At 44.7% G+C, this 25,770-nt stretch overlaps 1 protein-coding gene across 5 annotated transcripts; it reads left to right on the plus strand.

Moving 5' to 3' along the window:
- The first annotated feature begins 8,258 nt into the window (after positions 1–8,258).
- Positions 8,259–17,853, plus strand: ZFAND1 (zinc finger AN1-type containing 1). Of its 5 annotated transcripts, none has more exons than XM_084620499.1 (8): positions 8,670–8,815; positions 11,113–11,155; positions 12,596–12,635; positions 12,916–13,043; positions 13,131–13,222; positions 13,710–13,834; positions 16,856–17,011; positions 17,120–17,853. In XM_084620499.1, the coding sequence occupies exons 1-8, from the start codon at positions 8,761–8,763 to the stop codon at positions 17,288–17,290; spliced, it is 810 nt and encodes a 269-aa protein (XP_084476625.1). In that variant the 5' UTR covers positions 8,670–8,760; the 3' UTR covers positions 17,291–17,853. The 5 variants fall into 5 exon arrangements, with proteins under 5 accessions (XP_084476629.1, XP_084476625.1, XP_084476626.1 ...); XM_084620501.1 differs by having other exon boundaries at positions 8,717–8,819; XM_084620503.1 differs by lacking the exons at positions 8,670–8,815; positions 12,596–12,635 and adding an exon at positions 8,259–8,332.
- The last annotated feature ends 7,917 nt before the right edge of the window (positions 17,854–25,770 follow it).

A 25,770-nucleotide genomic window follows, 5' to 3' on the forward strand; every position in this document is an offset into this window, starting at 1 on the left:
ATGCTCTAATAAATTGGTTAGTCTCTAAGGTGCCACAAGTACTCCTTTTCTTTTTGGTTCAGTTATGTTCCCCTCCATTGGCAGCGCCCGGGGGGTAAAAGAGGCAGCTGGAGCCCCAGCCTGCAGCGCCACCTCTCTGATCGCTGGTTCGCAATCCCTGTGCAAGATAGATGGGCGATGGGGGGAAGAGGGGGTGGGCAGAGAAGTGGCTTTCAGTGGTGAAAGAACAGGTTAAGGAGCATTGAGAAAAGTTGGACATGCACAAGTCCATGGGGCTGGATGCCATGCACCCGAGGGCACTGGGGGAGTTGGCTGAGGTGATTGCAAATGGCCATTATCTTTGAAAACTCCTGGGGATCGGGGGAAGTCCCAGAACATTCAAAAAAGGCAAATATAGTGCCCATCTTTTAAAAAGGGAAGAAGGAGATTCCGGGGAACTACAGGCCAGTCAGCCTCACCTCACTCGGTTCCTGGAAAAATTATGGAGCAGGTTCTCAAGGAATCCATTTTGAAGCACTTGGAGGACAGGAAGGTGATCAGGAACAGTCAACAGGGATTCACCAAGGGCAAGTCATGCCTGACCAACCTGATTGCCGTCTATCATGACATAACTGGCTCTGTAGATATAGGGAAAGCAGTGGACATGAGATACTTTGACTTTAGCAAAACTTGATACGCTCTCCCACAGTATTCTTCCCAGCAAGTTAAAAAAGTATGGATTGGATGAATGGACTATAAGGTCAATAGAAAGCTGGCTAGATTGTTGGGCTCAACAGATAGTGATCAACAGCTCATTGTCTAGTTGTAGCTGGTATCAGGTGGAGTACCCCAAGGGTCAGTCCTGGAGTTGGTTTTGTTCACCATCTTCATTAATGATCTGGATGATGGGATGGATTGCACCCTCAGCAAGTTCGCAGATGACATCAAGCTAGGGGGAGAGGTAGCTACGCTGGAGGGTAGGGAGAGGGTCCAGAGTGACCTAGGCAAATTGCAGGATTAGGCCTAAAGAAATCTGATGTGGTTCAACAAGGGCAAGTGCAGAATCCTGCACTTAGCACAGAAGAATCCCATGCACTGCTACAGGCTGGGACTCAACTGTCTAAGCGACAGTTCTGCAGAAAAGGACCTGGAGATTACAGTGGATGAGAAGCTGGTTATCAGTCAACAATGTGCCCTTGTTGCCAAGAAGGCTAATGGCATATTGGGCTGCATTAGTAGGAGCATTGCCAGCAGATTGAGGGAAGAGATTATTCCCTTCTGTTCAGCACTGGTAAGGCCACATCTGGAGTATTGCATCCAGTTTTGGGCCCCCATTACAGAAAGGATGTGGACAAATTGGAGAGGGTCTAGCGGAGGACAATGAAAATTATTACAGGGCTTGGGCACATGACTTACAAGGAGAGGCTGAGGGAACTGGGCTTATTTAGTCTGCAAAAGAGAAGAGTGAAGTGAATCTGACAGCAGCCTTCAACTACCTAAAGGGGGGTTCCAAAGAGAATGGAGCGAGGCTGTTCTCAGTGCAGGCAGATGACAGAACAAGGAGCAATGGTCTCAAGTTGCAGTGGGGGAGGTCCAGGTTGGATATTAGGAAAAACTATTTCACTTGGAGGGTGGTGAAGCCTGGAATGGATTACCTAGACAGGTGGTGGAATCTCCATCCTTAAAGGTTTTTAAGGCCCAGCTTGACAAAGCCCTGGCTGGGAAGATTTAGTTGGGGTTGGTCCTGCTTTGAGCAGGGGGTTGGACTAGATGACCTCCTGAGGTCTCTTCCAACTCTAATTTTCTATGATTCTATGATAAGAAACTCAGGAGGAGGAATAACAGGTGAGGGGGTGGATGAGCAGGAAGAAAGGCATTGGGCAGAAAGTACATTAGAGTTGCTAATGTTGGTTGGATGTATTCTTGGAGGTTTCATCAATAACACAATCCTTAATTAAAGATTAATTTTAATTCCTGGAGACCCCAGGACAATATATATATGCATATGGGCTGGAGGAGCACAGTGAGGGGCTGTATGCACATACATATAGGTCTTGAGGAGCAGACTAGGAGGGTGGAGGGAACAGAAGAGCAGATCTGGGTGCAGAGAAATGGACAACAATGCACCCGATCAGTTGGTTAACCATGGGTTCTAAAATGGTGCTGAACAGTTTGTCTTTGGTTATGCTTGTAGTTAAACCATGTTCATCAACATTTCAATTGCACTCATTACTGACTTTTGGGTAGTTTTCATAGTGTAGAGTACAGATGGCGCAGTTGTCCTGGGTGTGGTGTTCTGTCCCATCTTGTGGCACCAAGACCACTTAGAGAGGGAAAAAATGAGTCTGCTCTGTAGCCTTAGCTAACAGCTTTTAAGCACTAAGCTCCAGAGGTCCCAGGTTCAATCCTGCCCACCGACAACTAGGGTCTGCTGGCATTACACAGTGCTCTAAGTTCAGTGCTGTGCAGGCTCACCAGTTACAGTAGGCCTAGTTGTGGTGTCACACTGCTCCATCATCACACGTTTCAGCTGATCCATATGAGGAACAACCTATGTACACATTCCCTGTGGTCACATATGCCATGTTACAATAAAGACCTGTTAGGGAGCAGAGCTGGCACAGAGCAAAGTATCTATTTATTATGCTCTTATGTATTCCTTTCTCATGAGCTATGCACAGATGCTTGTGGATTTGAAACATGCCTTTGACAGTCACACAATCTTTAATAACATTGCATAATTAGAATGTTACACAATACAGTTATTTATTAATATTCACAATATTCTTTACATGCTCTTCTCTGCAGTAATAGTAGTTTTATTATTACTGAACAAAAACTTCCATTTGCACAATTTCAGACCAAAAGGGTAAAACAAAAATTAATAAAATAGAAAATAAATAAGTTTGACTTCCACAATTTTATACAATGTTATTTGAAAGGAATTTAATAACCTTATTCTTAAGGCGGTAAGTGCCCAATTCACCTTTATTCTTTACATTCCAATTACATTCCTTATGTGCTAGTGTGACCGGGGACCCAGGGAGCCATACTGAGGTTACTCAATTAAGGTAAACTGCAAAGAATGGGGAGACAATCCCCAAAGCTGGTGGATATTCCAATACTTAGATTTACCAAGCCAGCACAAACAGCTTCTATAATACCTTACTGGTTACCCAGAAGCCAACACACAGTTCATTTAAAGCAGCCCAGCCTCAGACCTCCACCCAGACACCCAAGTCAAATATGATGAGGATTACTGAAAATCTTATTCATCATATAAGAAAGTTCTACCAATCCTAAAGGATCGGACACATTACCTCCCAGGTTAAGGAATATTCCAGATCTTTCCCAAATACATGCTTACAGCCAATCCTTATTAACTAAGCTAAAATTTAATAAAAAGGAAAAGAGAGAGAGAGAATTGATTAAAAGATCAATATACATACAGATATGAGTACGGTTCTGAAATCAGATTCATAGCAGAGATGGTGACCTTTGTAGTTGCAAAGAGTTCTTTCAGAAGTAGTCCATAGGTTATAGTCCAGAGGTGAGCAAACTACGGCCCGCGGGCCACATCCGGCCCATGGGACTGTCCTACCTGGCTCCTGAGTTCCCGGCCAGGGAGGCTAGCCCCCAGGCCCTCCCCCCGCTGTCCCCCCTCTCCTGCAGCTACGCCACCATGCGGGCAACGCAGCTTTCACCCGTCCACCTCCCAGACTTTCAAATAAGCCTGTCTTGCCGCTCTGAGCAGCAAGGTAAGGGGCAGGAGGTCCGGGGGGGGGGGCAGTCAGGGAACAGAGGGCAGTTGGTTGGGGTGGAGGTGAGGGGGAGGGGGTGGTCAGGACACAGGGAGCAGGGGAGGTGGGGGTTGGAGGGGATCCCAGGGGGGGAACAGGGGGGCTTGGATAGGGGGTGGGGTCCCGGGAGGGGGCGGTCAGGGGACAAGGAGTGGGGAGGGGGTTGGATGGGTCAGGGGTTCTGGGGGGCCTGTCAGGGGGCAGGGGTGTGGATAGGGGTCGGGGCAGTCAGGGGACGGGGATCGGGAGTGCGGGTTGGATAGGGGGTGGGGTCCCGGGGGGTCGGTCAGGGGACAAAGAGCAGGGGGGATTGGACTGGTTGGAGGTTCTGAGGGGGGCAGTCAGAGTGCGGGAAGTGCGAGGGGGCGAGGGCCAGGCTGTTTGCGGAGGCACAGCCTTCCCTAGCTGGCCCTCCATACCGTTTCGCAACCCCAATGTGGCCCTCGGGCCAAAACGTTTGCCCACCCCTATTATAGTCCAGTGTTCATATTCAGAGTGATCCAGATGGGACTGGAGATCTCAGTCTTACGACTCAAGCTTCCCCTGGATAAAGCATCAAGCAGATCTGAGATAAAAAGCATCAAAACCCAAGACTTCTTTACACAGTTCCAGGCCTTCTCTTGACAGCATGGAGTTCTTAGGCGAACAATAGGCAATCATAGAGACTTTGAAGTAGACCTATTTCCTATGCATCACCAGTAATTAGTTATAGGGATTAACTAAGGCAATTGCTGGTTTTCCACCATTCAGAGGTGATTTGCTAAACATTTTAAAGAGAGATGAATACAGTGATGTCACTATATTTATAGTTCACTTAAATGTTAATATTTCCTTTTGATCTCTGAATTAACAGAATACAGCATAGGCAGGGACTCTTTGGTTACATTGTTAACCTCTAACAATATATATGTAAACACACAAAACACAAACATTCTCTACCAATATGTCCCTAAAGGTTGAATTTGGGTCATTTATCCGGCAGGACGCTTAACCCTTTCTGGCCATGTGTCACAGCTAGGCTTTGTCCACACCCACACACAAATACACAGCCCTTGCCCCAAGCCATTAGGAATCTAACTAAATAAAGCTTTCTAAAAAGTTTCTCAACAGCTTGTGCAATTTTTCATTTTCCAGCCTCACGCTGTAATGAGTGTTTTTAATAATTATGCCTATTTCTTATATAGATCAGTAGATCTCAAAGCACTTCATCTTTTAATGTATTTAGCCTTATCACACCTATGTGAGGTCGGGAAGCACTATTAGTCCCATTTTAATGATGGGGAAACTGAAGCACAGAAAGGCTAAGTGACTTGCCTATGGAATACTAGATGTGCATGATAGAGCTGGGAACTGAACACTAGTCTCCTGTGCCCAGACTAGTGCCCTAACCACCAGACCATGGTTCCCCTCAAAGGGCAAACCACACACAAAGGGAACTTTTTCAGAAAAGATGACCACTCTTATTTCAGTTTTACATAGCTAAATTACCAAGAGTGTATTGTTGATTCATGAATCGAATAAGAGACACAACAGGGGACAGATTAACATGTCTGCCCTCTTACTTCAATGGAACTCCTAATACAAGTACTTTGACAGTAAGTGTTCACAGGAAGACATATGCCAGATGTTAATCATGTTGCTTAGTGCACTACTGGCAGATGCTCAGATACTATGGTGATGAGGCTGGTATAAGAACCTGAATAAAATAGAATAGGATTGGGCAAATAGATTGTAAATTCATTGGGACAGGGACTTATCATCATCAGTATTCAAAGCACCATGACATGTAAGGTGCTCTATATGTAAATAAGTTCCTAACTATGTGTATATACAGCAGCTAGTATAGTATGACCTTGTCCTTGGTTATGGATTTTAGACATTACTGTAATACAAATGACTAAATAAGTATTTAAAACAGGCCTGGTAATATTTTAGTAAATAATTCAAGTCAGATAGAATTTATAATTTGTCACTGCATAGGACACAACTGATACAAAAGTACTTTGGACACCGACTTTGAAAGAAGATTTAAACCGCAGGGGGGAGAGGTGCTGACGGGAGGGGCTTTAGCCCCTTTGGGGGGCAAGGTGCTGGGGCTCAGGGCTTCAGCCCCGTGCGAGGTGCTGGGGTTTAGGGCTTCTGTGCCATGGAACGTGCCAGGACTTGGGCTTTCAGTCCCATGGGAGGTGCTGGGGCTCCCACAGGTTTGAAAATATTTACTGGAGCTCTGCTCTGGATGGCTCCAGCTGAATTTAAGCCCTGCCCAAATCATTAAGTTTGGATCCAAATCTGAACTTCCTAAGTGTTTGCAAAGTTTTATGTCAAGTTTTAGATCAGGCTATCTCTGTGAAATATCAATGCTAATGGGCTTCCAAGTGCGTATACACAGAGTCACAGTATTTGTGCATGCTATAAAAATCAGACCGTCTCTCTGGTTTTCCTGCATTATAACTCATATATTGATCAGGAAATCACTAGTAAAGCCATTCGTCAGACAGTAATCAAACTGCTTTGCACTTGTCAGGATACAGCACCTGTCATCCAAGGACCTCCAACTTTTTACAAACAATAACTGGTCTGCACAACAGCCCTTTGAAACTAGTAACAGCTCTAGTATCAAATATTAGTAGTACCACCTGTCCAGTACAAGCACCACTAACAATTTCTGCTGAAAGATGCACTACTATTACAGTATTATTTGCTGAGGAGAAATAATATGCTTACCATAATATATACTTAATAGTAAGGCATAATTCCATCCTCGGGGAGCTTAGGACCTGATTTGCTGACAAGCACCCTTATTTCCCATTGACTACAACTCAGGTCTTCTGAAAAATCAGGAATTAGACAGTACAGTATCCCTGCAGTACACAGGGAACAATGCAAATCCAATGTGGCAGCACTGACCAAGAAATAGGATAACTGAAAGGGTTCATGCAATAGGTGTATTTTCTGGAGAGATGTGAAATATTAACTTTGAAGGAAATTACCATTAGCATTAATTGCTTAAACATCTAGCAACTTCCTAATTGGTCTCACACCATACATTTTGAGGAACTAATCATTTAAAGTATGTATTCAAATCCACATAAAGTTCATAGTGATTCAAATGTCACTGTCTGATGGCTGGTCAGTAGTTATATGATAACTGATACCCAAGTATTTTAGACAGATTTGCAAATAAGAAAGAATACTTGATAATGGTCCCTTGATAAAATGAACATGTAAATATCACTAGTACAATTCTGACTGGTGCCTTTTATTAGTACCAGTGCAGTTCAGACTGCATTAAGTGTGTACTAACTAATAGCCTGAGTGATAGTCTCAGTGGACAGGCTAAGAGGTGATTAGGCAAGGAAACTGAAGGTAGACCCAGATCCCCATAGGGACTTAGGTACTATGAAAATCACCAGAATCCACAAAGCCTGGGCTTGGCACCTAGGATCCTTGTACAATGAATGAGGAGAAATAGGTGCCTAAGAATGGGATCCACAAAAGCCAGCACACTAGGCAGGAAGCTACCTAAATGGAGATACTGATGAGAATGTGTGCCCTAAGCCTCACCCCCTCCCAGAATTAGGCACTTATCCCTGCTTGTGATCCACAGCTAGGAACCCCTCTCTTTGAGTCAGACAGCTTAGAAGCCCAAGCCATTCTTTCAAGAAATGTGGGAGAAAGAGACAATCAAAGCATCACATTCCTTATAAGTAACCATTGGGCTGAAAGCATTCACCCAGGCTGTGGGAGACCCAGGTTCAATTCCTCCCTTTGCCTGATGAGGCAAAAGTATTTGAACAGCAGTCTCCTGCCACTCAGGAGAGTGCCCTAACCACTGGGCTATGGGATACTCTGACGTGGAGCATCCTCAGGCTCTTTTGAAGCTATTCCACTTTGGCTAATTAAACAGTCATTGAGCCAAAGAGCAAGTATGAGAATGACTCTAAAACCCAGTGGTTAGGGCACTCACCTGGAAAGTAAGAGACCTAGGGTCCAGTCCTTCTGCCCCAATTATTTATATGATAGCCCGTGGTGCAAATAGGGTGGTATGGTCCAGTACGGCTTACCAGTAACATATTTATAGCTGAAAGAAAAGGAGCACTTGTGGCACCTTAGAGACTAACCAATTTATTTGAGCAATAAATTGGTTAGTCTCTAAGGTGCCACAAGTCCTCCTTTTCTTTTTGCAAATACAGACTAACAGGGCTGTTACTCTGACACCTATATTTATAGCTGCTAGGCCCTAGCAGAAAGACACAGCAGAAGCAGAACGTGGGGCCGCCTGGCAGCCCCACACCAGCAGCTCCTCTGGCGCGGCTGTACCTCCCCGAGCCCTTCCACGCAGCTGCGCCTAGCATCCTCTGTCGGGGTCTGCAGGCAGCCCGCGGAAAGACAGGGCTGGGGGCGGTACCGGTACAGCAGCGCCAGAGGAGCTGCTGGCAGGCGGCTGCGCGGTGGCTCCAGGTTCTGCTCCTTCCGCTGCTGCGGTTCCTGGGAGAGCCCTGCGGTTCAGAAGTCCCCGGTGCACGGGGAGGAGAACAGAGCCTCCCCCCTAGGTAACGTGGGATGGACCGAGGGGAGGGGAGGAGAAGACTGTGGGGCCCCTGCCAGGAACCCCTCAGCACTGAACCCCCTTCCCCAAGACACGGCCACCCTGACTCCTCCAGCCCGTGCACCCCCAAACTCCACACCCCATGCCTCGCTCCCGCCCCGCTGCTCAGTCCCACCCCACAGCCTCCCTACAGCCCGCTCCCCGCCTCTCCCAGCACCCACCGCGCCCTCGCACGCGCCACCGGCTCGCCCCGCCCCGCCCCGTCACAAGGCGCCTCCGGCCAATCCCCGCGGTGGGGGCTGTGACGTATACGCAAGGACGGTAACTCCGCCCCTCTCCGACAGTCGCGGAAAGGAGACCTCCAATATCCCAGCAATCCCCGCGCAATCGCGCCGGCTGAGCAACGCCGTGGCGCAGGCGCAGGGGGCTGCCATGGCGGAGCTGGCGGTCGGGCAGCACTGCGGGGTGGAGCACTGCGGCCAGCTGGGTCGGTGAGGGGGGCACGCGGGGCCGCGAGCGCGAGCTGCCTGGGGCGGGACACGCCGGGGAGGGGGCTTGCGAGTCTGGTGCTGTAAAAAGGGACGTGGCAGCTAGCAAGGGGCGTGGCACCCGTTGCGAGAGGCAGGGACTGGCGAGAGGGGGCGTGGCCAGATGGGCAGGGGGCGTGGCGGGGGCGAGGGGGCGGTGCCCCTGTGCGCGCCGCTGACCCCTGCTGGCTGGGCTCAGCCTCGCGGCCGCGGCTGCCCGTGCGCCCATCGCCCCCGAACCCAGGACGGTGCAGTGAGGCTGCTCGGTCTGAGTCCGAGAGGTCCTCTCTCCCCGTCATCAGAGGGCAGGTGTCGTGTGTGTGTGTGTGTGTTACTGCACACAACCTGTTTCCACAAGAGGTTGAGGCCCCTGGCAGTTAGGTTGCCAGCGTCAGCATGCGGAGGAATTCGTTTTTGGAGGAACATGTTAAAAGCATGTTACGATTACAGGGCGGCATCTGAAGCGTCATTAAGGAAAGGGTGCCTTCGCCGGACATAGTTTTTGTTTCGTTTACCATAATGTTTTCAACAGCTGACAGAATTTCCAGCCCTATTTGATGGGGATTAGAGCAGGTGGACTGAAGTGTGTAGTTTAGTGAACAAGGAAAAAAAAAACAGTTCAGCTTTGCAGAGCCGCTGTTAATGGGGCTAACAGCCTCGTTCCTCCTGGTCTGGCATTACAGTTTTATGGCGGACAAGGGAGAATCTTTGAAATCAGTGCCATTCCAGTGCCTAATGAGATGTGTAATAGTACCACACAAGCTAGGAGAGCCATAGGGAGCTTTGTGGCCACACTTTCTGCCGTTTCTTTTAGAACCGTGGTACTACTTACCCGTGTTTTGTTTACACCAGCAATTTTTGGGAGAACTCTCACCATTGCTGCGTTAGTGTAGATGGGGTTCAAATGTTTTTCTGTCTCACTGTTGAGCTTTGCTCTGAGCAGTTTTAGGTAACACATTTGTAAAAAAAAAATCTATCCCTGTCTGCTCTAGTGCTAGCACCATTGGAGCTGATGTGGTGCAGTGGTAGTGCAAAACTGGGAGATTTTCTGAAAAATGCTTGTTCAGGAACAGCCATAAAGACAGCAGAAGCTGTGAAGAGAGGTTCAGTCTTGTTAAAGGTTGGCAAAAGGTCACTTTGCAAATACCAGATTTGATGGGAAATGTATATTATAAGACCTTGCACTCCTATAGCACCTTTCATTAAAAGTTGTCGTAATGCTTTACAAACATTAATTAGGGAAACATCACACTTCTGCATTCTGAAATCCCATTTGCGGATGGGGAAACTGACACATAGAAAGATATGGGGTGCAGTTGTGCAACCTTTATTCATGTTGGTAATCATTTATTAATAGGAACAGTCTTGTTGAAGTCAGTGAGACTACTTTCATGAGTAAGTGCTCATCATTATGAGTAAAGGTCACACACTGGACTAAGTGACTTGCCTGAGTTTATACAGGAAGTTAGCAGTAGAACCAGGAATAGAGCCCAGTAAACTGGACTGATGCCCAGTATCATGGTCTAAGTACTAGACATGGTTTCACCCCTGTAAAAAATAAAGCATTCATATATGACTGATTGCACCAGTCATTCTACATAATAGCTTAAATATCTAGATTTGCCACAGAATTAAGGGATGAATATATATCAAAAGATAAGATTGGTTTGTGCCTCATGTTATAATAGTTGTACAAAAGCAAAGATTCTCCCTTGTACTCCATAAAACTGTAACTGGGCTACTGATCAGGGTGATCTTGCCATAAATAATAAATTGGCTGACACTGATAAAATACAGCTTGCTTTTCTTTATGTTTTTGTTTAAATAGATTTTATATAAAAAAAACCTGTTAGCACTGCTTACAGACATGCACTTCAAATTCCTACTCCTAGAATATACATGCATGCACTTCATTTTACCTCTTATTTTGTTAGTAGCAGTAGCAAACTAGAGTATACTGTGCACGTTTTAAGATGTGCTACCAAAAAAACAACAACATTGTTAAGTAGATTGAACTTTTTTAGTCTTTTTGAGTCTGTAGAATTGACAAATAAGACTTGGTCCAAGTTATTAAATATTAATGCAGGCACTGTATGAAGGGGCTGAATGTAAATTGGTTTGAATGCTTTGGTAGGGAAGACATTTTGTGTTTATTTCTTGTGGGTATTGGTAGTTAACCTTATAAATATCTAGACTAAAAACTATTAGCTAAATAATTACCTTATGTAACTAAAAAATCCCTCTCTTTTGGTTTCAGATTTTCTGCCCTTTGTATGTGATGGCTGTTCAGGAGTTTTTTGGTAAGACATCATATAATATAAGATCATAGACACACTTAAACTTGAATCCAACTACCAAAAAGGAAAAGTTACAGTATTTTAAACTGAACAGGAAAATCAAGGAGGGTGTCACTTTTGATTTAATAAAAGAGGAGATAACAAGTTTTTTGTTGCATAAATTCAGGAACAAATATCTGGAATTCTTATTAATGTCCTATTTTATTTCCCCGGGTCTTTTGGGAATGAGTGCACTTAGACAAAGAAGATGGCCATATTCCATAGGGCATATTTGGTCTTCAGCTTGTGCTTTTGGTACCTCCGATTTAAGTCAACAGGAAGACTATTTTGTACGCAGCCAGATCAAAACAGAGTTGTCTCACTTAGAGCTCCCTATGTTGGAGTTAAAATTCTTGGAACGCATACTATAAATTTAGCTCTTTTCTTTTCCAGTTAAGCTGTCAGATAAAGCAGCTCACTGCTCATAGCCTTCTTATTGCTTTCTGGTAATATGTGGTCAAATGAACTCGTTTACCTTTCTGCTTCCAGTTCTGAGAATCTTGATAAATAAATGTTCTCTCTATATATTTGATGTGACACTCAAATTAGATAAGATTCTGATGTGAGTCTTCCTCAGTCTCTCCTGTTGAAGATGTTCTGCTTTGGAGAAATAATTAAATAGTCATTGGGTCAGCGAGAGGGAGTGAGAATGTCTCTCTAGCCTGATAATTAGAGCACCTATCTGGAAGATGAGAGACCCAGGGTCCAGACCCTCTGCTCTATTGACTGGGTCTGCCACATCCTGGGTGAGGGCTCTAGCCACTGGGCTGAAAGTTATAAGGGAGGCACGCACCTCCTGCCTCCTTCCTGGATTTTGAATGTATCTCAGGCTGGTAGGCATGCTAAGAGCAGGCTTACCAGATTGGACTATGCAAGCAAGATAGGTGCTCCTCCATTGGCCCCCTTTTGTGGATTGTGCTGGGGTTTAGGCATGAGATTGGATGGCAGAAACTGAGGTGGCCAGGGAACTTTTACAGCAAAAATGTAGGTGCTGAGCGAGTTTACAGTTGGGCAGTAGCTGAGTGAGGTTTTATGGATCACTGAGGGGCTTAAAACTGGGATTAGATCTGGGGTTTAGCCAGCTAAGTTGATTTGTGGATCTGGGCCTTAGTTTTAAGCATGTGAGTAGCCCCTTTCACTAAAAGTACTTTGCTGAATTGGGGCCTAATTTTTGAGAACTAAACCTTCATATGACACTTTTAGTTTTAAAACCAATCCCCTTGGTGATAAAAATCTGCAGGCTGGTACAAGTTTTGGAAGAGAATAGTGGTTATTTAGCTGAAATTTGATCATGATGTAAGCCTTGCTACATTACAATTTATCAAACACTTGTATGCGCTCATGTTTTCTTTTTTCTTTTTGAAATTTGGATAGTGATGGGGACTTTTTTCTTTTAATTCTAAGCCTTCAACATAGAAGCCGGGATTCTCATGGCTGTTCTGAGGTAAATTGATAATTTGTGATTTCTTTGCAAGACATCAAAACCCCACAAAACCTGGTTATTGGGGACATTCAATTGACATAGCTGCAAATGGAGAACTTTTGTGTGTTTGTGCATTTGTGTGTCTGTTTGTAGCTTGCAGGTTTCCCTTAAAGCACTCTAAGTTAATTTACTGTTTTTCTGTAATGTCAGAATCAAAGCACTAAAGCAAGTTGGATAAGGATGCAAGTTATTTTTCATTACATATGTTTATTTACACTGCATGTTTCTTAATAATGTTTAGGTGAATATAAGAAGCGAGAGCATGAAATCGGACGAACACAGATCTTACCCATGCACGTATACGGGCTGCAATGGAAAAGAGCTTTTACCAGTTTTATGCCCCTACTGCAAGAAACTGTTTTGCTTAAGGTGAGCAGAGAAAAGAGTTGAAACACGTACGCTCTGTCATTAACATATGGAACATCTAATGAGAGTTTGCTGTTCTATTGTTTATAGACACCGTCATCAGTCAGACCATGAGTGTGAGAAACTGGATACCCCTAAACCTCGCATGGCTGCTACCCAGAAGCTAGTTAAAGATATTATAGGCAAGTTGCCCAGTTGCTGATAGGATATTTATTGTATTATTTTCTTCAGTGGACTGTTTGAGCTTTTGTATTAGTCTAGAGGTCCAAGCTTGTCAAAAGAACGAAGGTTCCTTGAGTGGATGAACCCTACGTGTGAGTGTCTATATATAGCTCTGCTCCTATATTTGGAGTGTACATGATACACTGTGTAAGATGTCCCTAAAGTGTGCCCTGAAATCCAGATATGGCCCAGGCTGCCCTTTCCGTACAAATACAGGATGAGGACAAAGCTGATGGACCCTGGATTTTATTGTTAATCAAGTCTAAATATCAATTTCTGTTATGATGAAAGCTGCAGTGTAGGCACACCCATAGAGGCGGATCTAAATTATTCCAGTGCACTGAACTCTAAACATTTTGTGACAATAGACACAATGGTAATTTCATTTGTAACAGAGTGAAAGAAAATGTGACTTGCAGTAACTTTCAGAAATAATATTTTCCCCAGATTCTAAAAAGGAAGAGGCGGTAAGAAGCAAAAGACGGAAAGGAGCAAAAAACAGTGAAACAGCGGCAAAGGTGGCACTAATAAAACTGAAAATGCACGCGTGTGGGGATAAGTCCTTGCCACAGGTCAGTCCTTGCAGTTGCCTTCAAACACATCTGTGATTCTGATTTACTCTATTATTTAAGGATATAAACAGATTTCTAGACTTCTGTTGTTAATTTTACTCTCTCGTTGAGAGTAAAAAAGAATATTAAAAAAGAAGTATTCTGTTTACGTATTTTTGTTTCTGAATTAGCCCCTGAAAACACAGTCATTTATACTTATGCTTAACTTCACACACAAGAGTAGTCCCATTGAACTCAGTGGAGTACTTGTGTGTAAAATTCAGCATATGCAGGATCAGGGCCTGAATCTCCTGTCTGAAGGCAAATCCTCTTATATTGTGTGTGAGAGAGAAAATGGACATGTATTTTGCTACTTAAACAGCAAATTAATCTGCGACACTAACCATGAACAAATTGCAGCCCAAAAGAAGGCCTGGTCTACACTACTAAGGGCTGTGAAAAATGTTTGTGCCCTGGTGTGACATAGTTCAGTTTAATCCCCACTGTAGACATAATCAGCCTAGCTACCGCCTCTCAGAGAGATGGATTACTTACATTGACAGAAAACCCCTTCCGACAATGAAGGAAGCATCTACACTACCATAGTTGTGCCGCTGAAGCATAGACATGGCCCAAGTCTTAAAGCCTATAACCCTTGAAGCACTGCCTGCCCTCTCATGTGGATGCAGTGACCCTGGTTGGTGCATGGAGGGTGCAATTTGTGTATCTTTGTGCTAGCCAGGAGAAATCCTGGCTCATACTTGACCTGAGCTTTGAGTGAGAGCAAGATTTGTTCACACTTCTGCTGCAGTTTAGCTGAGCTACATATCTCACCATAGCCAAGGTCAGCAGCATCCATTACTTCACAGATTCTTCATTGTTTCTCACTATGATCATTCAGAGCAACATCTCCATTTTTTTTCAAGCCAGGAGGATTTTTAGTTTGTAAACGTCTTTCCATTTCCCTCTTACAAGATTTCATTCTAGACCAGTTTGTAATTTTACATATTGGTCACATCATATACAATGCATTTCCTCATTTTTACTATTGGTCTTTGTCTTGTTTTACATTTAATTATTGTAAAACAAACTTAGCTCTTCCCTCTCTGAATCCTGTTATGACTTCTTTTTCTCTGCTACAAATCATCACATGCTTGGAGTACAAATTAGAAATTCCTGTTTAGGTAGCAATCTTAACGTGAAGTCCTGCTTGCCACACAGTCCTTAGATTATGCCATTTTAATAGATGTATGAATGGAGACAGTGATTAATGTCGTGAGATGCAGGAGGTAACATAATGAGTTTGGGCTTTTTTGTTATAAGGAAATTAAATTGCTGCTCCCTAACTCTAAAGATCGTAACCCACAGCACAAATGGTTCTATGTTAATTCCTTTCATTATTCATTTGCTTAACTGGAGTTTAATTGTTTAATCATCTAGAATAGTGATAATCTATCACAGATGCAATTAAACTCCAACCCACAATTCTCCTCTCTTTTCAGTTCCCTTCTCAGTCTCTCTTCCCAGCCCTCATTCTGTGCTATTCTCCCCAACTCTCCCTTCAGCCTGGTGACAGATGTCCCTTGGATCCCTCTCTGTCGCATCACTTCTCACAGCTGGAAAGTTGGTCTAGTTAAGCCCTCAGGTTTTTCTTGTCAGGCCTTTTCTAAATTTCTAGGGTTTTTTTTAGATTGTTTCCCAGAGTATGTCTTTACTTCAGAATAAACTCAAGTTACTCCTCTTGAGTTTGCCTGGCTTGAGTGAGAGTATTCAGATTGTGAAATAACAGTCAAGTTGCTAAGTCTACCCTGGCACTGTACTCACTCAGGTGTTGCAGTGAGACTTCTGGAGGAACATCTCATGGTTAATATTGCAGTAAGCTGAGCCACTGTCTGAATTCTGTCCCAGTGAATTGTGAGGGATCTTGTCTGTCCTTTCTGGGCACACAGTAGGAATTGTGGGAAAGCATTGGAGGACTATTGGCAGTGGAGTGGCACTATCCTGCATCCAACTATAGAGTGGTCATGTTAGTGGGTTATGAATTGCGCTTGTTTGAGTTTCAGCCTATATCCCCTCTTGGGCCAGCTAACTTGAGTTAAAAGCAGCACCACACTTGAGTTAAAGGTTTTTGTGTGTGGACGGAATTCAGGTTAGGGTCAGTGCTCAAGTTATTACTTGAGTTAACTGCAGTGAAGGCAAGCCCACAGACTTAGGGGTAGTGTGGGTGGGGAGGTATGAATTCTTTTTAGGGGAAGCCCAAGTAAAACCAATGAAAAGAAGAAATATTTTTTATCTTGCTTACTTGCTTTCAGCTGGCACCTGGCGAAGGCGAACCTATCTATTGTGTTTATAGATCATAAAATAGAAGTTGATGAAACCAGGGAAACAAGTGTGAAGGGGAAACAAACCAGAAAAAAACAGGTTACCCTTACTTCATATTTAAAATATGCATCTTTTAGGAAATAAAGATTGTAATAGTACCCTCTCTTATAAATGCTTCAGTCATGGGGAAGGCCACATGCTGCCTTTTGGTACCTACAGGGAGGAGGGATGAGATGAAGGTTGAGAAGCTGGCCTAGACAAAAGTGCTGGCAGGCACCTCTAATATCACTGATTGCTCTTTATCATCAGAGCTCAAGCACATCAGCTCCACAATGTACATGACTACCAGCAGGCTTTTGTTTGCCTTCCCGCTTGGGTCTTCCACAGTATTGTGACATATCATATTCCTGACACACACCAGCATGGGAGCCCAACCAGCATTACCTCTTTAAACTACCTTCTTCCTCTTCAAAGTGATCATTATTGTCTAATAGCCAAGGCAGGGACTTTCTCTTCATAGGTATTTGTAACAGCATCCAGCACAATGGGAGCCTAATCTCGACTGAGGCCTTTGGGGATTACTGCAGTATAAAGTGATTAATAATTATAATTAATAATGTACGTATCATCTTAATTCTCTTTAGACCAGCAAAATTAACAGATGTGTGTTTGTGATTGTTCGTTTCTCCTGAGTGTATGTTTCTCTGTTTCTTATTGTAGACAGAAAGAATTTACTTTCAAGTGTTTTTACCTAAGGGAAGCAAGGAGAAGAGCAAACCCATGTTCTTTTGCAGTAAGTGGAGTATTGGCAAAGTAGTAGATTTTGCAGCTTGTTTAGCAGACCTTAAAAATGACAACAACAAGTCAACAGCCAAGGTAAATCAGTGGTAGCAATTTTCATTTAATGTTACAATTCTTTTTCTGTCCTTCATGCATGAATATGAATTAACAACAAGATTTTTTTGTGGGGGGCCTTTCTTGCAGAAATTAAGGCTGTGTCATACTGCATCTGGAGAAGCTTTGCCATTGGACCACACATTGGCTACTTGGCTATCCAATCAAGAGTGTCCATTATATAATGGTGGAAACATTATTTTGGAATACCTTGATAATGAAGATCAGTTTATAGAAAATACAAATTCATATTTAGAGTAGCTAATTGGTGAACTGGATGGAAACAAAGATCACCAGAAAAAACACTGAGCTAAATCCAAGCACAACTTACATTTAGAATGGGTTCAGACCAGATTCGGCCCTGAGCCAGCCAGACACAATTCCCACCAACTTTAGTGGGAGTTCCATCTGCATAACTGTGGGTAGAATTGAGCCCTATCTCTAAAAATAAATGTATATTTTTAATGTAGAACAGTTGTGGTTACTTGAAACAATAGTTTAACCCATTTAATAAATATTTGATGTTGGTCAATTTGAAATATTTATAAGATAGAAAGTGTTCCAGTCACAACTGGCACAGGATGCCTATGGGCAAGTAAACTAACTCATCCACCAGCTACCAGAACTTGGGAGTGGTTGATACTGCTAAAAAGAGAATGGATTGGTAAGCGGGCATCACCTCTATGCTATGAATCTTTCCATTTATTTTATTCTATTGCCATTATGCAACCAAATGAAATTTTTACCTTTGGTTTTGTATTTTAAAGTAGTTTTTGTACATTACAAAGTATTGATGAAAACAATAAATGAATTAATAATGTAAACCAGCAGAGTGAACAGTTAACTGAAGAGATAAGAAGCTCTTTATATTATTGGAGGGGATACCTGGTTTGACCTAGAGCCCTTCTTCATTCTACATCTGCCTCTTTTGTGGCTAAACAGAGTGACAGCCCTATTGAACAGAACAGTCCGGTACCTTTCTAAAGCACGACAGTAATGTATTTTTTTATTCTCTATTTCTTGCTTTTAAGAATGTACAGGACAGAGTTTGAAAAAAAAAACCCATGTTTTACAAGCTCACAAGTGAGGAAGTATTGTCCAGTGGTTAGGAAGCTAACCTATGACTTGGGAGATCTGGGCTCAAGTCCCTACATGGTCACAGACTTCCAATGACACCTTGGACTTAGGCTCTCTATTCTTCAGTTTCCCATCTGCAAAATGGGGATGATAACATTTTCCTACATCCAAGGGGTGTTATAAGGATAAATACACCTTTACCCTGATATAACGCGGTCCTCGGGAATCAAAAAATCTTACTGTCTTATAGGTGAGACCGCATTATATCGGGGTAGGGAGAGGAACCGTTGCCCACCCCAGCTCAGCTCAGCTCCGCCTCCTCCCCTGAGCATGCCACCTCCGCTCTGCTTCTCCCCCCTTCCTTACGTCCTTTCCTTCCTTCCTTCCAGGCTTGCCGCACCAATCAGCTGTTTGGCGTGGGAAGCCTGGAAGGAACGAAGGGAGGGGCAGGGGAGGAGGCGGAGCAGAGGTGAGCTGGGGCGGGGAGCGGTTCCTCTGCGCCCTCCCCCTCCCCCGCCCGAGGTGAGCTGGGTCGGATGGGGCTGCAGCAAGTAAAGGGCGGGTGCAGAGGAACCGCTTGCAGAAACACGAATTCTGATATAACGAGTTAAAGTAGCCCCACTCCCCGGAGCGCTGCTTTCCCACGTTATATCCGAATTTGCGTTATATCAGACCGCATTATATCGGGGTAGAGGTGTATATTAAAGATTCTGAGGCACTTACTTTCTACAGTAATTGGGGCCATATAAGTACCAAAGACAAGTACATTTTCATAACATGTAAAATGTTATTTAGCTAATTATCAGAGATATTTGAGTTTAAACAGGTGTCTTCTCCCAGGCAGGGACCCATGTCCCATGCTGCACATTCAACACAATAATGTGACAGGCAGGCCCTGCAGGTTTATGCAGCAGAAAGCTCAGGTTGTCTTACATGTGCAAAGCTTTCGATGCTTTCAGAATGGGAGTTTACACAAAGGGGAGTGACAGCCTGACATACAGGAGTAGGCAGGATGGGAAGGCGTCTAAGTGAAGGGGTTTGCCTGTGCAGCTTTTAAGGAGTTCGGTAGAGCAAGTTCTTACCCTCTGAGAATGGCAAACCGAACCTAAGGGAGTGAGAAGTCAGGAAACCCAGAGTTGGGAAGATTGGGGGCCTCTCTGACTTGTGCTTTTTTTCTTGTGAGCTGGTAAATCTCCAGATGAACATTAGCACTGTTCACCCTCTACTCACCCCTTTTTCTCTCATGGTAACTGTCTTGTGATAGGTAGGCAGCTAGTCATTAGTGAGGAAATGTTCAAAGCCACTAAGGGCAGTAAGGTGCCCAACTCAATGAAAAATCTCCCCCTAATTTTCTATCTTGACTTGGCTTTTCCTCTTGGCTTGTAGGTCTTTAAATATGAGCATGTATGCTGGCAGCATCTCTTCTTACCCCCCCATCTGGATATGCCGAAAGGCTGCTGCTTGTTTACCTTTAACCTCTCGGTCCCTCTTTAAGGCTCTTTGTGATGGGGCATTATTAAAGGATTTGAAAGCTATCACCACATGGCTGAGGGTGAAGTGTCAGCCTTCATTCTTTATTCTGTGCTTCCCCATAGTCCCTGAGGAACTATGCACCTTTATAAGAGGGTTTGGACTCTCAGGGGCAGGAGTCATGCCAAGCCTCTAGGAGAGGTAGACGTATATAGGTGAGGGAGAGTCTAACGAGGGAAGGCTCAGGAGGAACTGAGGATTGTTGCTGGGGTTGTGAGAAATGGAAGGTGGATCTAAGGTAGAGCTGGGGCCCTGAGCAGGGAGGAAATACCACATGAATAATGTCGTTATGCCCAAACCTGGAAGTGGAAGTAGACACCATTCCAAAACCACAACCAGGCAGGCCAAACTGTATCTAAGTCTCCAAAACCAAACCTGTACACCCCCCCCTCTCCCAAATTTGGGTTTGGTCCATCTGTACCAGTCACAATGTTTAGAAGTTCTGAATACAGTTCCTTCTCCAGCGCCTGCTTCTGCAAAAGGGACCATTCCCCCAATGACTACCCTGCCAGGCCCTTGTTTACTTGGGCAATTGTGCAAACAAATGGGCAGCTAAGTATCTAAATACACATTTTTGGGCACAGTTTCAGAAATGGCATGTGCAAATGTGGATACATAATTCTGCCTTTTTTTTTCCCCTCAAAATGTGGCCCTTGCCACCAGTTGGAGCAGCAATCTGGTCATGCTCAAGTGTCTACGAGGCATTGCACTCTCCATCCTCCAGCTGCTCTAACCTCAGTGCAGCCTCCATTTCCATACAGGGTGTGACAGGATCTGGATAGATCATTTGGCAACCCAGTAATTTCTGTAATAATGATCTTGTACTGATTGGACTTCAGTGAAAGAGACAAAAGATCTTGATATTCAGCTCATTACTAATCATTCCTGTTTTGCTATTAGATAACATGCATGAAAATTTGCTGCTGTTTGACCATTTCCTGTCGTTGTATTACGATTTTCAGATTGTTAAATGAATTTACCAGATGCACTGCAGGGATGGCAGGGAAGGGAACGTGCTTCTGTTTTCTAGGGAAGAACATATGTAACAACTAATAAGTAGGGCTGTCAATTAATCGCAATTAACTCAAGCAAGTAACTCAAATATATTAATCAGATTTAAAAAATTAGTCACTATTAATCACAGTTTTAATTGCACTGTTAAACAATAGAATACCAATTAAAATTTATTAAATATTTTTTGTTTTTCTACATTTTCATACATATTGTATTGTGTTGTAATTGAAATGAAAGTGTATATTTTTATTACCAATATTTGCATTGTAAAAATCATAAACAAAAGAAATAGTATTTTTCAATTCACCTCTGTCTGCAGTGCAATCTTTCTCGTGAAAGTGCAGGTCACAAATGTAAATTTTTTTGTTACATAACTGCACTCCAAAACAAAACTGTGAAACTTTAGAGCCTACAAGTCCACTCAGTCCAACTTCTTGTTCAGCCAATTGCTAACACAAACAAGTTTGTTTACATTTACAGGAGATAATGCTGCCCTCTTCTTATTTACAATGTCACCAGAAAGTGAGAACAGGCATTTGCATGGCACTTTTGTAGCCAGCATTGCAAGGTATTTACGTGGCAGATATGTTAAACATTCGTATGCCCCTTCATGCTTTGGCCACCATTCCAGAAGACATGCTTCCATGCTGATGGTGCTTGTTAAAAAAAAAATGTGTAAATTAAATTTGTGTCTGAACTCCTTGGGAAGATTTGTATGTCCCCTGCTCTGTTTTACCCACATTCTGCCATATATTTCATGTTATAGCAGTCTTGGATGATGGCCCAAACCAGTTTGATCATTTTAATAACAGTTTCACTGCAGATTTTACAAAATGCAAAGAAGATACCAATGTGAGATTTCTAAAGATAGCTACAGCACTCAACCCAAGGTTTAAGAATCTGAACTGCCTTCAAAAATCTGAGAGGGATGAGGTGTAGAGCATGCTTTCAGAAGTATAAAAGAGCAACACTCCAATGTGGAAACCACAGAACCCGAACTACCAAAAAAGAAAATCAGCCTTCTCCTGGTGGCATCTGACTCAGATAATGAAAATGAACATGTGTCGGTCCGCAATGCTTTTGATTTGTTATCGAGTAGCACCCATCATCAGCATGGACGCATCTCCCCTGGAATAGTGGTTGAAGTGTGAAGGGGCATATGAATGTTTAGCATATCTGGCCTATAAATACCCTGCAATGCGGACTCCCAGTACCCATTGCACTCAACACCCGTCCCTCTGCAGTTTAGCCCTGCTGAAGTACAGTACCTGCTTCACTGTACTCCAAAGGAGAAGGTTGGATATGATACCTGATCATACACAAATCTTCAACTGTCTTGGGACCCCACCTCCTCCTGGGACCCTCCCTTCCCCCATACCCCTCAGTGCTGTTGTGTTTTTTTGCTTGTCTCTCTCCTCCAGTTGTTTTTTTAATAAAAAAAAATTGTTTTGGTTTGAAAGCAATCTTTATTCCATTAATTGAAAGCAAACAGAGCCCTGCAAAGCAACAGGCAGTTTTCTTAAACCTTCATAGTCCATCATCACAATCACTTCCTAGCATTACAAGCACTGCACTCCTGAGCATAGCAACAAAGATTAGTGGCTTTCAGCTTCAAATTGCTGCCTCAAGGCATCTCTGATCCTTATAGCCCCATGCTGGGCCCTTCTAGTAGCCCTGGTCTCTGGCTGTTCAAATTCAACCTCCAGGTGCTTCACCTCAGCGGTCCGGCCCTGAGTGAATCTTTTACCCTGCCCTTCACAAATATTATGGAGTGTACAGCATGCGGCTATAACCATAGGAATATTGTCATTGGCCAGGTTCAGCCTCCCATATGGGCAGAGCCAGCGGACCTTTAAACGGCCAAAAGCACACTCAGTAGTCATTCAGCACTTGCTCAGCCTGTTGTTGAACTCCTGGCTGCTGTCAAGGTGCCCCGTGTATGGCTTCATAAGCCATGGCATTAAGGGGTAGGCAGTGTCCCAGGATCATAATGGGTATTTCGACTTCCCCTATGGTGATCTTCTGATGTGGGAAGAAAGTCCCCGCTCACAGCTTCCTGAACAGGCCAGTGTTTCGAAAGATACATGCATCATGCACCTTTCTGGACCAGCCTGCATTAATGTCCGTGAAATGCCTTTGGTGATCCACAAGTGCCTGGAGAACCATTGGGAAATACTCCTTCTGATTAATGTACTTGGTGGCTAGATGGTTTGGTGCCAGAATTGGAATATGTGTGCCATCTATTGCCCCTCCGCAGTTAGGGAAGCCCATTTGTGCAAAGCCATCCACAATGTAACGCATGTTGCCCAGAGTAACGGTCTTTTGGAGCAGGATGCAATTAATGGCCCTGCACACTTCTGTCAACACAAGTCCAACTGTCGACTTTCCCACTCCAAACTGGTTCTCGACCAATCTGTAGCAGTCTGGAATAGCCAGCTTCCACAGTGCAATCGCCACGCGCTTCTCCAACGGCAGGGCATCTCTCATTCTCATGTCCTTGCACTGCAGGTGTGGGGTGAGCTCATCAAACAGTCCTATGAATGTGGCTTTCCTCATCCGAAAGTTCTGCAGCCACTGCTTGTCATCCCAGATGTGATTCCACCACTCAGTGCTTGTTTCCCGAGCCCAAAAGTGGCACTCCACTGTGGTCAGCACCTCTGTGAATGCCACAAGCAATCTCATGTTGTAGCTACACTACTCTTGTCTTTGTAGTTTAAGGAATAACTTCACTATCACTTTTCATGTATTAGTGAGAGCGAGCAGCATACTGGTCAACAGTTTGGGATCCATTCCTGCAGACCAAAGAGGCAGAGTGCGCAGTACACATACCATTGAAAGAAGGCACCAAATGCAGATGAAAGCACAGGCATGGATGGGATGCAAAGCCATCCAGACCCAGGATGCCCCATGACCCCCTCCTCCTTCCCGCAACTCTTAGTGGTGGAAGAGGAAGAGATGCTCTGTGAGATAGCTGCCCAGAGTGCACTGCTCTGAATACCGCTGCAAGTGCCGCAAGTGTGAACATGCTATTGCGCAGGCAGCTGTCAGCGTGAACAAACAACAGCAGTTTCCTTTCAGCACTCTCTGAGCAGCACTGTAACTCTGCCAGGGTAGACATACCCTTAGAAGTTCATTGTATTCAAAAGGCAAATGTTTGTTGTGGACCTGTATGTAATGTCTCTAGGGAGGAGACCTGACTAATGTAAACCCTAGGAAGTGTTGTAAGCTTCAACTGTTAGAAACAGTGTGAACTTTTAATGTTGAGTGATTTCAGAGTAACAGCCATGTCAGTTTGGATGAGCTATTACCAGCAGGAGAGTGAGTTTGTGTGTGTATGGGGGTGGGGGGGATGTGAGAAAACCTGGATTTGTGCTGGAAATGGCCCACCTTAATTATCATGCACATTGTAGGGAGAATGGTCACTTCGGATGAGCTATTACCAGCAGGATAGTGAGTTTGTGTGTGTGGTTTTTGGGAGGGGGGTGAGGGGGTGAGAGAACCTGGATTTGTGCAGGAAATGGCCCAACTTGATTATCATGCACATTGTGTAAAGAGTTGTCACTTTGGATGGGCTATCACCAGCAGGAGAGTGAATTTGTGTGTGGGGGGGTGGAGGGTGAGAAAACCTGGATTTGTGCTGGAAATGGCCCAACCTGATGATCACTTTAGATAAGCTATTACCAGCAGGACAGTGGGGTGGGAGGAGGTATTGTTTCATATTCTCTGTGTATCTATAAAGTCTGCTGCAGTTTCCACGGTATGCATCTGATGAAGTGAGCTGTAGCTCACGAAAGCTCATGCTCAAATAAATTGGTTAGTCTCTAAGGTGCCACAAGTACTCCTTTTCTTTTTGCGAATGTTGAGTGAGTTTCTTAGGAAATATCTGGAGGGAAGGAATGTAAATTTCTCACCTCTGAACCCAATCTCTTGATGCTACCTCTTGAGAAGGGGACCTTTTGTCTTCTGATCACCTATTATGTAAGGCCAGATCAGATACCCAAAGGAAGGAAGGGAATCTCAGATTCATGGGCATGCTTGTTCTGAGGTAACATTGTTATGGACCTGTGACCAAACAAAACCGCCAGTGTGGGGATTGAAGGACTGTTCACCTGCTAGAGCCCTTGTTGAAGTTGTGAGTGATCTAGCTAATTGGCATGCATGTAGGTTTTTTTATTGTTTTTAATGCGTTTTCTCTCTAATGCTTTTACCTTAATAATAAATGTGTTTGCTTAGAAAGAACTGTGTGGTAAATTAACTGTAGGCAATTACATTGTTTGTTATCTCTGAGAAGGCAAAGCAGGCCTGCTGAGGCAGTCTGATTTCCTGGGGAAATTCACCCTGTAGGCAAGGAACTGTGCAGCATGGAAATACCCTGAGCAGGAGGGATAAAGAGACATAGGCCTGCACCCAAAAGAGGTGTTGTCTGCAGAGCATAGAATGGGTGCCATTACTGGACGATAGGGAATACAGCAGCATCCCTGAACTTGGATGGCAATGAGGTAGGTAGGCCATGGGAATGCACCACAGCCATGGCGGATTAGCCACTGGGCCCATGCGGGTGCCCCCCGTGCCTCAACGTGCGCAGCACTCCTGCCGGGGAGCAGACCTGGGGGCTGGCCCTGCTCCTGCCAGATTGGGGCACGGGGACTGGCCCCATTCCCTGGCAGGAGTGCCGGGTGGTCAGAGCAGGGTAACCCCCCATGCCTCAACCCCATTTCCCGCGCAGGGGGCGGGGTGGGGCTGCAGTCGGGCAGGGCCCCCACTTGCTCTGGCCCAGGGCTCCTCAGAAGCTTAATCCACCTCAACACCCCCGAGGCAGGAGTGAGAGCTGGCACAACGATACAGGCGGAGGGGAGGCCCGCGGAGATGGGGAGCAGTGGGTCCGGCGGGCCACAGGGAACAGTGAGAGAGCGCGCTGGATAAATGCCTCGGCCCCAGATCTGCCGAGTCCCCGCGTGTCACGCCCCCTGAAACCCGCACGGTCCCGCTAGTGACGTCACGGGCAGACCTGGCCTAAAACCCCCTCGTCCTCCGTCCCCGAGATCACCCCTCCCCCCGCTGTGCTGCGACCGCCCTGAGAACGCAGGCGCGGGGAGGGACGCCGAGCGGGACTAGCCTCG

Source organism: Lepidochelys olivacea (genome assembly GCF_965140295.1).
Source record: "Lepidochelys olivacea isolate rLepOli2 genome assembly, chromosome: 2".
Taxonomy (NCBI): Eukaryota; Metazoa; Chordata; order Testudines; family Cheloniidae; genus Lepidochelys; species Lepidochelys olivacea.